The sequence below is a fragment of the Oncorhynchus mykiss genome, chromosome 11, assembly GCF_013265735.2.
Source record: "Oncorhynchus mykiss isolate Arlee chromosome 11, USDA_OmykA_1.1, whole genome shotgun sequence".
Lineage (NCBI taxonomy): Eukaryota > Metazoa > Chordata > Actinopteri > Salmoniformes > Salmonidae > Oncorhynchus > Oncorhynchus mykiss.
This window is the reverse complement of record NC_048575.1, coordinates 26,154,930-26,169,689: the sequence shown is the minus strand read 5'-3', so window position 1 is coordinate 26,169,689 and position 14,760 is coordinate 26,154,930. Positions and strand designations below refer to the sequence as shown.

Below are 14,760 nucleotides of genomic sequence, written 5' to 3'. Positions count from 1 at the left end.
TGCCCAGGGAATACAGTACGAGTTGGCCCTCCAACAGATCTGTTACAGATTAATTCCAAGCAGAGAGAGAGAGAGAGAGCCCTTTATGGTTGTGAGGTCTGGGGTCCGCTCACCAACCAACCAAGACTTCACAAAATGGGACAAACACCAAATTGAGACTCTGCACGCAGAATTCTGCAAAAATATCCTCCGTGTACAACGTAGAACAACAAATAATGCATGCAGAGCAGAATTAGGCCGATACCCACTAATTATCAAAATCCAGAAAAGAGCCGTTAAATTCTACAACCACCTAAAAGGAAGCGATTCACAAACCTTCCATAACAAAGCCATCACCTACAGAGAGATGAACCTGGAGTCCCCTAAGCAAGCTGGTCCTGGGGCTCTGTTCACAAACACAAACACACCCTACAGAGCCCCAGGACAACAGCACAATTAGACCCAACCAAATCATGAGAAAACAAAAAGATAATTACTTGACACATTGGAAAGAATTAACAAAAAACAGAGCAAACTAGAATGCTATTTGGCCCTAAACAGAGAGTACACAGCGGCAGAATACCTGACCACTGTGACTGACCCAAAATTAAGGAAAGCTTTGACTATGTACAGACTCAGTGAGCATAGCCTTGCTATTGAGAAAGGCCGCCGTAGGCAGACATGGCTCTCAAGAGAAGACAGGCTATGTGCTCACTGCCCACAAAATGAGGTGGAAACTGAGCTGCACTTCCTAACCTACTGCCCAATGTATGACCATATTAGAGAGACATATTTCCCTCAGATCACACAGATCCACAAAGAATTCGAAAACAAATCCAATTTTGAAAAACTCCCATATCTACTGGGTGAAATTCCACAGTGTGCCATCACAGCAGCAAGATTTGTGACCTGTTGCCACGAGAAAAGGGCAACCAGTGAAGAACACACACCATTGTAAATACAACCCATATTTATGCTTATTTATTTTATCTTGTGTCCTTTAACCATTTGTACATTGTTAAAACACTGTATATATATATATAATATGACATTTTTAATGTCTTTACTGTTTTGAAACCTCTGTATGTGTAATGTTTACTGTTAATTTTTGTTGTTTTTCACTTTATATATTCACTTTGTATGTTGTCTACCTCACTTGCTTTGGCAATGTTAACACATGTTTCCCATGCCAATAAAGCCCTTGAATTGAATTGAATTGAATTGAATTGAGAGAGAGAGAGAGAGACACACAGACGGAAGCGAGAGAGTGAAGCGAGAAAGTGAAGCGAGAGAGTGAAGCGAGAGAGTGAGGCGAGTGAGTGAGAGAGAAGCAAAAGAGAGAGAGAAGCAAGAGAGAGAGAGAGAGAGAGACAGCAGGAGAGCACAAAATAGAGAGGAACCAAGCTCTGAACTGACCCCAGACCTGCAAATATGGATGTATCATGACACAAAACTGACCACGGGCCAAAAGCAACAGAAACCAGAGAAGAGGAGATTCTTCAAGAAAACAAATAGAGAAACAAATGTGAGAGGATTGCAGAGGAAGAAAGACCCGTGCTGTCTATAGGACCAGACCAGTGCCGTTGGGTCAGCTCTGTAGTCTGCTGGGGTAGCACAGCCGTGCCGGGTCTATATGGTGACGGCTGGGTCAGGCGGGGGAAGAGACTTATCATGGTTGGTCTGTTTAATATAAATGAAATTTAATGAAGTTGGGAGCTGAGGACTTTATCTAGCCTCGGCTTGATAAGCGCACTGCAAATGGAATGATTGGCGGCGGCGCGCAAAGGAAGGGGTTAACGCAATTACAATCCTTTCTAATAAAGCCTGGTCCAGGATGAATTGGTCTCAAGAAGGTTTCAATGGTACAACAGAGGACGTATTGTATTGGTTTCACTCTCTTGTTTTTCAATCTGGTGAGAGTGCGGTCTGGTAGGCTTATAAAAACACAGTCACAGGCTGAGAAAAGGGCCGACTTCTCAGAGCTAATGAATAACGTACGGACAGGCGTCATAGAGGACAGAGAGACTGAGAATTGATTAAACAGGCTTCATATGTACAGTAGCTAGTCTGGGGGGAGGTGCATGCGACTGTGTCTGTCTGTCTGCGTGTGTGTGTGTGTGTGTGTGTGTACGGGTGTGTGTGTGTGTGTACGTGCCTGCATAAAGGAGTCTGTGCACAGGTGTGTTTGTATGTGTATGTGTGAGGGGGAGTTTGAGTGAGTGAGTAAACCAGTGTGCTTTTTAGTGGTATTACCAGCAGCTCTCACCATCTCTTAATCTCTCTTAATCTACTCATTTCCAGACTGGATTATCCGGCTGTGAAGGAAGGCTACTGATTCGCCCACAGAGAGCTTCGTCGGGAGTTCACCAAATTCCCACCGGATGACAGACGGAACACACATGCACAGACAGGGAAAAGTTGCCCCTTGATGACAAGGCAGCGTGTTACTCTAACGTCCTTGCCTGTACATGTATGGTTTTACGGTTAGCCCTTAGCCTGTTCATGTATGGTTTTACGGTTAGCCCTTAGCCTGTACATGTATGGTTTTACGGTTAGCCCTTAGCCTGTTTATGTATGGTTTTACGGTTAGCCCTTAGCCTGTTCATGTATGGTTTTACGGTTAGCCCTTAGCCTGTTCATGTATGGTTTTACGGTTAGACCTTAGCCTGTTCATGTATAGTTTTACGGTTAGCCCTTAGCCTGTTCATGTGGCCATCATCCAGTCAATTTTACCCATGATGCTGTTAGTAATTACAGTCTTTAAACTGCAGCATCCTACCCACCTTTGGACCAAACAACCAACACACCTACCAACCTAAGTCTCCAGTGGCTACCTCCGTCTCATTAGCTTCCCCTCATCCCTTCATCTGCCTCAAGCCTTATCCTCCCAGGTGTTCCCTCTCTCCCTTTCTACCTCTGCTGCATTCAATACCACTGCCCGTGTTTCCAGGAGATTGCCATTCCCCCTGTCTGTATTGATTGTAAACATTGTACTGTATGTGACTATAGCTGGGTAAAAGTTGTCATAAAGCGAGTTTAAGGGAAATAAACAGTGTTCAGGTGGTATGAAAAGTTGTATACATGTCTTAAAAATAAAATACAAATTTGTGCGTGCGCGCGTGTGTTCAAAGTGATCATGGTAAAGAATTAATAGAATAACCCCTTTTGAGTTCATACGGAACAGAGTTGAACTGAAATGAGCTGAACTGAGAGCTAATATAACACGTTACCCATACAGTCCGCCATTGCACTCAGCTACACCACTAAACCACCTGATTCAATAAATTATTCTCTGAATTGGACCAATTGAGTTTCCGTCGCTGGTCCTAAATTAGTTAGTCTGCTGGTACCAGCTGCGGTTGAATGGCCCTGCAGGAGGTGCAGAGTTGTGTTTCTGTAGTTCCACTATCTACTTTCCCACATTTACCCAGTTCATAATAAAGAGTAATCTCCCATCATGCAACACTCCCTCCCTTCTCTTCCTGTTATCCTCCAACATGAATCATTCTGATCTACTATGACATCACGCTAAGTGGTTGTCATGATCCCCATGTCATCATCTAATGGGGCCTCAAATCCCTCCCCATAACATTACATTACAGCGTTAAGGGAAAGGTCAGACGCAAATCTACCTCTCTCTTTTCTTTCTCTTTCTTTCTCTACCTCCATCTCTCTATATCCCCCCCCCCCCTCTTTTCTTTGGGGAACGCATCTAAATGCATTAGTGTCGTAAGACTGTGTCCCCATCCCCATCCGCAGCGGATGGACGGTCAGCTCAATGCTAATAAAACCATAGTTTACTGTGCCAGGCAGATTCAGACTGATTGATCTCTCTCTGAAGCCATATTGATCAAGCCTGCTCTCTTCTTGTCTACAGGGCCGTGGTTCTTCTGTTAGCCAAGCCACCTCCTTCACAATGTCAACTCACATCAACGATCTCGTGCTGAATCCCATCTGGACATGTCTGGACAGTCATTGGTATGCAGAAAGGGACAGTTCATGTCCTGTTATGTAAAGGGCCCTTTTCCATTAGCTCCCCTCTTCAATGTAAGCTCAAATGTATTCTGTTCAGTATCTGTAATACACAGCAACATGGTGGAAGGAACAGGGCTTCTTCAGCAGGTATCCTGTCCTCTATTTCTTCATGTATGACATGAAGCCACATGATAGGAGCAGAGTAGCTAGGTCTCCCATTCTACCCTGATGTGGTGGGACTGCATTCAAAATGGCATCATATTCCCTTTATATTGCACTGTATGTAGAATAGGGTGCTATTTGGGACGCACACTTGCTGTACTGTAGCTCATCTATAATGCAGAGGGCATCTGAATCCTCCCATTATCAGATGATGGCCCAGGGCTTCCCAGTGGACCTGACTGGTCTTGACCAGTAAGTGAAGCTCCTCATAGCCTTCAAAAAGGTAGAGAGGCCAAAGCTTTGTCCGATGCTATGTACACGGACACATTTGGTGTACAATCCTAACTGATTTAATGGGGCACACGTTAACAAAAAAATGATCTTAGTTAAGTTCAGCTTCCTTGATTCTCTCCCTTTCAAAATACACATATATTTTTTTATCATTTTGTGCTTACTCAACATGACTCAGCTTACAGAGGGTGTGGGGTATAGCCTAGCGATTACCCACAATGCGTCACTCAGGTCGTTTGAATAGAATAGGCCAGTGTAGCAGTTTCTTCTTCCAAATGATATTTACATAATTGAGAGAAAGAGTGGTGTTTCCGAAAGGCTTTCATGTGGTCAAGAGAAGGAAATGTTTTACATATATTTTTTATGTTCTGCCTCCAGGGACACTGGACTCTGCTGAGACACGCAGAAACTAAAGAAAGTGAAAGTTGGAAATAGAAATATCTTCATTTCAATAAATGAAACAATTGCGGAGAGAGGGTAGAGTAGCATCCTAAGGCTGTATGTTCCACTTCATGAATTTACATAAGCAGCACGTCCCATTCTGTGGGCATGCCTATTTTAAATACTGCAGTTTAAAAATAGTACAATATGGATGGTACAGTAAGTAAAACGTAGCACAGAGCAGAACAGGTGAGATGTAGAAAACATATTGTTAACATAATATGAAGGCTGCCTTAACTCTAAAAGTGTGCTGGTCAGGGCAGGTCCTGGTTGTTCTGCCGCCATAGGCGAGGCCAAAAAAATGGCTGTCCCTACAAGAATAGTCCCAAGTAAGCAAAATTACATTGAAAATATGTCAAAAATATATATTTTTCCAGATGTTTAAGCTAGGTTCAATTTAGGTTCTATAATGAGCCTATTTGAAATAAGGTTCATATTCAGTTCTGAAAAAAAGTTGAAAATAGGTACAGTTGAAGTTGGAAGTTTACATACACTTAGGTTGGTGTCATTCAAACTCATTTTTCAACCAGTCCACAAATTTCTTGTCAACAAACTATAGCTTTGGCAAGTCGGTTAGGACATCTACTTTGTGGATGACACAAGTCATTTTTCCAACAATTGTTTACAGACAGATTATTTCACTTATAATTCACTGTATCACAATTCCAGTGGGTCAGAAGTTTACATACACTAAGTTGACTGTGCCTTTAAATAGCTTGGGAAATTCCAGAAATGTATGTCATGGCTTTAGAAGCTTCTGATAGGCTATTCGACATAAATATGTCAATGTATGTATGTATTTCAAGGCCTACTGTCACGGCCGTCAAAAGAAGTGGACCAAAGTGCAGCGTGGTGAGCGTACATGTTCCTTTTATTTTAGAAAATGACGCCAACAAAACAACAAACGAAGAAAACAACCGTGAAGCTCACAGGGCTATAGTGCCACTAACTAAGATAACTACCCACACTGAAAGGAGGGAAAAAGGGCTACCTAAGTATGATTCCCAATCAGAGACAGAGCTGGACAGCTGTCCTTGACTGAGAACCATACCCGGCCAGCACATAGAAATAAAGAAACATAGAAAACAAAACATAGAATGCCCACCCCACAAAAAAATCAAGACTGGTCCGGACAGGACTAAAAAAAGATGTCCAAAATGAGTCAGCGTCAGTCCGTGCTTACTGCCTACAGCAGGTATGGGCAACTCTAGTCCTCAGGGGCCGAAGCGGTGTCACACTTTTCCCCCATTCCTAGTCAACACAGCCGATGAAACTAATTGCTTTCTAAACTTAACATCATGATTAGTTGATTATTGGTGTCAGGTGTGTTAGCTGGGGCTGGGGGAAAAGTGTGACACCAATCAGTCCCCAGAGGACTGGAGTTGCCTAACCCTGGCATACAGTGTCAGCTGAAATGTCATTTTAGGAATGCCCATCTAGGCCTAGAGTTTGTAAAACACCAATAAAAAAGATGGGCGGTACGGACCGTACAAAGATGTCCAAAAGACGTTGGCGTCGGGTCCGTGCTTACTGGAGAGTAGCCTACCATGTCGGACTGCAATGGAATTTTATGAATGTCCATCCATGCGGTAGGCCCAGCTGTTTGTAAAACAGGCCGTTGAGTTGGCTTTATTAGTCCTGATTCCTGTGACCAATCAATTTGGGCTATTTAAGCTCTGAATATCAGCTACCTAACTTCATCAGGAGGAGGTATCCTGAGCCTATTTGCAATGTGTTTACATAGCGGGAAATGCAACAGAATGTTATTTTTTCACTATGATCAGCTCATCAAAAAAATGCATGGATAAAAAGTTGAAACCACTGATCATGACAATTTAGCCCACGGGATGAAACTCGTGGACAGCCGTTGGGAGTATCCTGATTGTCCATTTCACTTTGACCTGTCCTGTTTAAAGACGATGTTGTTTGTCAACATGTCAGCGCATTTGTCTGTTTGATTGGGTGCCATTTAGGTGAGGCTATTTGATCAGAGAAACCTGCAAGATGTAAAAAGTCTCATTACATTGTCATTACATTTGATCTCCAGGCTGTAGGCTACAGAGAAGGCCACATACTCTTTCCACCAGATGCTATATCTTCTATATGATTTATGTTAGATCATTATTTGGACAGAAGCACCCCGGAGAGGTGTTATGTGTTGTTGTTGGAGGTGTGTCTTGGTCAGTTGAGCTCAGAAAAGGCCGCCGTCGTCAATCTGCCGCCTTAGGTGGCCGCATAATCCTGCCTAATGAGCGGGCCGGCTGTGGAGCTGGTTGCTTTTGGCAGACTTTTGTCAAGTTTGGCTTGTAAAGCACCTTGATGAGGCTGGCTTGGTAAGCTGTTATGACCACTGTAGTGATTTAGTGTCGCACAAAACAACGACAAAAGAAAGCTGACCAGGAAGGGGAAGGCAGAGTGTTGCAGGTCGCCAGCTCACCGACACATCAGTGAGTGCACACACACGGATTCACGCATGGATGCACACACATTCGCTGTGGTACACTTCACATCAGCTACAAAAAGTTTGGCACCGCGAAGAACTGGAAAGCATTTTCAAAAATAAATGAGTCTGTTTATAGTTCTGGAAGGCAAAACATATCTAAATAGGAATCAGACCTTTCTCGACTCAAAGCAGCAGGAAAGAAACCCTAAATAAAAAGAACGCTCATGCACACACACACAATACCCTACCGCCCCTCACAAATGTTTTTGTGCTGGTGCCAATCCCAGACCTCAGTCAGCAGCTCTGATTTCCCGCCAAATTACGCTGGAGGCAGTGGAATATTACTCTCACAAGCCTCTCCATCACATGACTGAATACTTTCAGACAAGTTTTAACTTGAGGTGAACAGCAACAACAAGCGTTTCTCAGAGACACGTTGACGTCAGCTCTGACTGTCGCTTTCTGAGGAAGATTATGATAAATGGATAAGCATGATAATATGAGGATATACATTCATTTATATGAGCAGAGCCAAACGCATGAGGGCTTTGCAAAAAAAAAGAATGCTTTGATAACACAGAAAAGCCCGCCCGCACACAGGCACACACAAACTAAATGCACGCGCGCACACACACACACACACACTGCAGTGGCTCTGTTGTCCTGGTGTGTAAATGAAATTGAAGATGCAAGTATTACATGCTAATAACAAAAAGCTCATCCATGTGAAATAAAACTTTTCACAACTTTATTATATTGAATATTGACTTCCATTTGTGACTTGGAATAAAGGTCATGCAACGCGCAATTAATTAAATCTGTTTTTATTTGCTGACGTGATGACACACATCGTTATAAAATGGCATAATTAATACCAAAGGAACATGAATAGGATGAGTACATTTTAAAGTCCTGATAAAAATTAATTGAATTGACTTTCCAAGAATGTAATTGCATTGAACACGTGACAATATATTAATAGAAGGAAATTACAAAGTCAGCATCCCAAATGGCACCCTATTCCCTATGTAGTGCAGTTATTTGGACCAGGGCTCAGAGCTGTGGTCAAAAGTAGTGCACTACACAGGGAATAGGGTGGCATTTGGGATGCTGCCAAAGTCTCTGAAGCATTGATTAAATTATAATGCGTCAAACATAAATTCCCAATGACCAATCACATTACTTTAATACTGTATATGGGTCAGAAGTACACTCCCTCAACTATGTGCCAGTCCTAGTTATCAGTCGGAACTATGCAATGACTGGTATGATAGAACAAGTTCTATTTTGTAATCCAATCAAATGTCACATGCGCCAAATACAAAAAGTGCAGACTTTACCGTGAAATCCTTACTTAGGAGCCGAGCCCTTTCCCAACAATGCGGTTAAAAAGTAAGAAAATTAGCAAATAAATAAAAAATAAAATAGTAACATGATAAAATAACAATAACAAGGCTATATACAGGCTATACTGTATACAAGGAGTACCGGTCCCGAGTCAGTGTACTGGGGGACGAGGTAGTTGGGGTGATTGATTGAGGTAATATGCACATGTAGGTTTGATTAGGTGATTGATTGAGGTAATATGTACATGTAGGTTTGATTAGGTGATTGATTGAGGTAATATGTTCATGTAGGTTTGATTAGGTGATTGATTGAGGTAATATGCACATGTAGGTTTGATTAGGTGATTGACTGAAGTACTATGTTCATGTAGGTTTGATTAGGTGATTGATTGAGGTAATATGTTCATGTAGGTTTGATTAGGTGATTGATTGAGGTAATATGCACATGTAGGTTTGATTAGGTGATTGATTAAGGTAATATGCACATGTAGGTTTGATTAGGTGATTGACTGAAGTACTATGTTCATGTAGGTTTGATTAGGTGATTGATTGAGGTAATATGTTCATGTAGGTTTGATTAGGTGATTGATTGAGGTAATATGTACATGTAGGTTTGATTAGGTGATTGATTGAGGTAATATGTACATGTAGGTTTGATTAGGTGATTGATTGAGGTAATATGCACATGTAGGTTTGATTAGGTGATTGACTGAAGTACTATGTTCGTGTAGGTTTGATTAGGTGATTGATTGAGGTAATATGTACATGTAGGTTTGATTAGGTGATTGATTGAGGTAATATGTACATGTAGGTTTGATTAGGTGATTGATTGAGGTAATATGCACATGTAGGTTTGATTAGGTGATTGATTGAGGTAATATGCACATGTAGGTTTGATTAGGTGATTGACTGAAGTACTATGTTCATGTAGGTTTGATTAGGTGATTGATTGAGGTAATATGTTCATGTAGGTTTGATTAGGTGATTGATTGAGGTAATATGTACATGTAGGTTTGATTAGGTGATTGATTGAGGTAATATGTACATGTAGGTTTGATTAGGTGATTGATTGAGGTAATATGCACATGTAGGTTTGATTAGGTGATTGATTGAGGTAATATGTACATGTAGGTTTGATTAGGTGATTGATTGAGGTAATATGTTCATGTAGGTTTGATTAGGTGATTGATTGAGGTAATATGTACATGTAGGTAGGGGGGTGAAAAGCAGAAAGTCCAGGGAGTCATTTGATTAACTGTTCAGCAGTCTTATGGCTTTGGGGTAGAAGCTGTTCAGGAGCTTTTTGGTCCCAGACTTGGGGCTCCAGTAGCACTTGCCTTGCAGTAGCAGAGATATGAGACTGTGACTTGGGTGGCTGTAGTCTGACAATTTTTAGCGCCTTCCTGTGACACTGCCTGGTATAGAGGTCCTGGATGACAGAGAGCTTGGTCCCAGTGATGTCCTGGGCTGTAAGCACTAACCTCTAGCGCCTTGCGGTCGGATGCTGAGCAGTTGCCATACCAAGTGGGGATGCAGCCAGTGAAGATGCTCTTGATGGTGCAGATGTAGAACTTCTTGAGGAGGTTACAATGTGAGAGGCACTTGGTAATGATGATACACAGTACCAGTCAAAAGTTTGGAGACACCTACTCAATCAAGGGTTTTTCTTGATTTTTTACTGTTTTCTACATTGTAGAATAGTGAAGACATCAAAACTCATCAATCATGTTGAAACCAAAAAAGTGTTAAACAAATCAAAATATATTTTATATTTGAGATTCTTCAAAGTAGCCACCCTTTGCCTTGATGACAGCTTTGCTCACTCTTGGCATTCTCTCAGTCTTGAAGGAGTTCCCACATATGCTGAGCACTTTTTGGCTGATTTTCCTTCACTCTGTGATCAAACTCTCCACAAACCATCTCAATTGGGTTGTAATTGGGTGATTGTGGAGACCAGGTCATCTGATGTAGTACTCCATCACTCTCCTTCTTGGTCAAATAGCCCTTACACAGCCTGGAGGTAGGTTGGGTCATTGTCCTGTTGAAAAACAAATGATAATCTGACTAAGCACAAACCAGATGGGATGGCGTATCGCTGCAGAATACAGTTGTATTCATGCTGGTTAAGTGTGCCAAGAATTCTAAATAAATCACAGACAGTGTCACCACCAAAAATCTCAAATTTGGACTCATCAGACCAAAATACAGATTTCCACTGGTCTAATGTCCATTGCTTGTGTTTCTTCACATTTCTTTAAGTCTCTGCAGCAATTCGACCATGAAGGCCTGATTCACAAAGTCTCCTCTGAAAAGGTGATGTTGAGATGTGTCTGTTACTTGAACTCTGAAGCATTTATTTGGGCTGCAATTTCTGAGGCTGGTTACTCTAATTAACTTGTCCTCTGCAGCAGAGGTTACTCTGGGTCTTCCGTTCCTGTAGTGGAGAGCCAGTTTCATCATAGCACTTGATGGTTTTTGCGACTCCACTTGAAGAAACGTTCAATGTTCTTGAAATTTTCCGGATTGACTGACCTTAATGTCTTAAAGTCATGATGGACTGTCGTTTCTCTTGCTTACTTGAGCTATTCTTGCCATAATATGGACTTGTTCTTTTACCAAATAGGGTTATCCTCTGTATACCACCCCTACCATGTCACAACACAACTGATTGGCTCAAACGCATTAAGAAGGAAAGAAATTCTAATAATTAACTTTTAACAAAGGCACACCTGTTAATTGAAATGCATTCCAGGTGACTACCTCATGAATCTGGTTGAGATAATGCCTATAATGTGCAAAGCTGTCATCAAGGCAAAGGGTGGCTACTTTGAAGAATCTAAAACAAATATATATATATTTGTTTAACACTTTTTTGGTTACCACATGGTTGTGTGTTATTTAATCTTTCATAGTTATTCTTCAATGTAGAAAATAGCAAAAATAAAGAAAACCATGGAATGAGTAGGTGTGTCCAAACTTTTGACTGGTACTGTACTAATCTACCTCTATAACTCCAGTATCCCTGCACATCATAAATATGGTACTGGAACTGACTGACCGTTTATATAGTTCTCGTTTTTTATGTTGTATTTCTTGTGTGTTTTTGTTCTACCTTGTGTTATGTTTAGTACTACATTCATATTGATTACTGCATTGTTTGGTTTCGATCTTCCAAGAAAGGTATTACACTGTGCACGTGACATTAAAACTTGAAACTTGACTGTCTGGACTGATAGGAGCGACCTTGGATCTTGGAGGGCCCAGGAGGGACAAGTGTCCTTGGCCAGGGAAAGTGAGTGGGAGAAGGGTTAGGGGGGTGAGGGGGAATGTGTGTGTGTGTGTGTGTGTGTGTGTGTGTGTGTGCGTGGGGGGGACAGACGAAGGGCAGATGAGGGAAGAGTTTCCCAGCAGGAAGTCTGCTCAAGGACCACAGGACAGAGGCACCAATCATCCTCACACCAACACTAATCAAAGCTGATCTCGAATCAGAGGCTGCAGGGGATTGGAACACACATACAAAACAAACACGCACACACACTTCAACGACGAGTACTTCACCGCTGAATAAAACCAGCTCATCTCCATAATCAGCCCATTCCCATATCAATTCATCTCCCCATAGATACCAACATAATATATTTGCTTCACCACTTCAAAGCCAATGAAATGTATTCTGAAAGATAAATTCGTTTTTTAAGATGTTATGAGAGCAGCTCGACTGCTGGTTAATAGAGAAACATAAATAGATTCAGGGTTGAGTGACGGGACTTGATCTTTTTTGATATTTCCGAAAGCCAGCAGCACCTATCAAAACCATATCTGGGCTAGGGCATTCCACAGGCTGAATTGCTTTCGATCCTCTCAACTTCTGCTTCAGCCTGATAACAACTCCTCACTTTAATTCACTTTCTTTCTCAAAGTCCAACCTTCCTATCTGCACATTGTGGTGGGCTGTGTCTGCCTCTGTCTGCCAATCATCCACCAATGAAGTGGCTCTCGCCATATCATAGCGCCCCACATTGTTAAGTCAACCATATGCAATGGGTCCGAAAGCAGAGAAGAGTTAGATTATCAAAATTGGATCTTTGCTGTGAAGATTTGCATGGTGGTAGTAGAGCTCCTGAAGGTGTCTCTCTGGCTATCTCAAATAACCAAACCAAGGAAAGGAGGGCGATAGACAGAGATAAAAAAAGGAGGGCGATAGACAGAGGTAAGAAAAGGAGGGCGATAGACAAGAAAAGGAGGGCGATAGACAGAGGTAAGAAAAGGAGGGCGATAGACAGAGGTAAGAAAAGGAGGGCGATAGACAAGAAAAGGAGGGCGATAGACAGAGGTAAGAAAAGGAGGGCGATAGACAGAGGTAAGAAAAGGAGGGCGATAGACAAGAAAAGGAGGGCGATAGACAGAGGTAAGAAAAGGAGGGCGATAGACAGAGGTAAGAAAAGGAGGGCGATAGACAGAGATAAGAAAAGGAGGGTGATAGACAGAGATAAGACAAGGAGGGCGATAGACAGAGATAAGAAAAGGAGGGCGATAGACAGAGGTAAGACAAGGAGGGCGATAGACAGAGATAAGACAAGGAGGGCGATAGACAGAGATAAGACAAGGAGGGCGATAGACAGAGATAAGACAAGGAGGGCGATAGACAGAGATAAGAAAAGGAGGGCGATAGACAGAGATAAGACAAGGAGGGCGATAGACAGAGATAAGAAAAGGAGGGCGATAGACAGAGGTAAGACAAGGAGGGCGATAGACAGAGATAAGACAAGGAGGGCGATAGACAGAGATAAGAAAAGGAGGGCGATAGACAGAGATAAGAAAAGGAGGGTGATAGACAGAGATAAGACAAGGAGGGCGATAGACAGAGATAAGAAAAGGAGGGCGATAGACAGAGATAAGAAAAGGAGGGCGATAGACAGAGATAAGAAAAGGAGGGCGATAGACAGAGATAAGAAAAGGAGGGCGATAGACAGAGGTAAGAAAAGGAGGGCGATAGACAGAGGTAAGAAAAGGAGGGCGATAGACAGAGATAAGAAAAGGAGGGCGATAGACAGAGGTAAGAAAAGGAGGGCGATAGACAAGAAAAGGAGGGCGATAGACAGAGATAAGACAAGGAGGGCGATAGACAGAGATAAGAAAAGGAGGGCGATAGACAGAGATAAGACAAGGAGGGCGATAGACAGAGATAAGAAAAGGAGGGCGATAGACAGAGATAAGAAAAGGAGGGCGATAGACAGAGATAAGAAAAGGAGGGCGATAGACAGAGATAAGACAAGGAGGGCGATAGACAGAGATAAGAAAAGGAGGGCGATAGACAGAGATAGGTGGCAAGGTAAAAGTCAATCATAAAGCAATTGTTTATCATTCAAGGCCCTTGTTTATCATTCAAAGCAGACAAGTGGTCCATCCATCAATCCCTCTCTCATCCCTCTCTCGTTCTCACACACTCAACTCGTCTGTCTGACGAGTCAAGCAGCACAAGCAGTAAAGGAGCGGGGGAAAGAGATCAACTCTTTCATTCCCAATACCCCTAATATCAACCTATGAAGCTCAGCTAAGGCCAAACAATTAAAACATCCGCTCTTCATGATAAAGACAATTAGTTCTCTAGCATTTCATTCATACACACGAGGGATGAGGTCCATTTAATTTCAATTCCAGTCAATTCTGAGAGTAAACCAAATTCACCATTGAAAAGCTTTGAATTCAATTTTAATTTCTGTGTACTTCCTGAATTGCCTGGAATTGAAATGGAATTGATTACAAGCTTAACACACACACACACACACACACACACACACACAGGGAATGAACTTAGAGTCTCACAATGGTGCATTCATTACCTCGTTGCTCTTGGCAACCCTCCTGGCAACGATGAGTTGGATCATCCCTCGTTTGTTGCCCTCCGTCGACATGGACAGGCGAAGCATTTCCATGGCATCCTGGTTGGGTGTCCCTAGCAACGACTCGCCATTGACGGCAATCAGCTGGTCGTTGACTCTCAGTCGGCCATCCTGATCAACCACACAAAAGAGAAGGGTGTGATCTGATGGTATATATATATATATATATATATATATATATATATATATATATATATATATATATATATATATATATATA

The 14,760-nt window shown here is 42.1% G+C and overlaps 1 protein-coding gene across 4 annotated transcripts in view; it reads right to left on the bottom strand.

Moving 5' to 3' along the window:
• Window positions 1–14,760, bottom strand: part of LOC110535542 (partitioning defective 3 homolog) — a 542,091-nt gene that overhangs the window by 231,246 nt on the left and 296,085 nt on the right. For all 4 annotated transcript variants that reach the window (XM_036935238.1, XM_036935240.1, XM_036935237.1 and 1 more), the window contains exon 13: window positions 14,481–14,651. In XM_036935238.1, coding sequence (XP_036791133.1) covers window positions 14,481–14,651 — 171 coding nt within the window. The remainder of the gene's footprint in view (window positions 1–14,480; window positions 14,652–14,760) is intronic.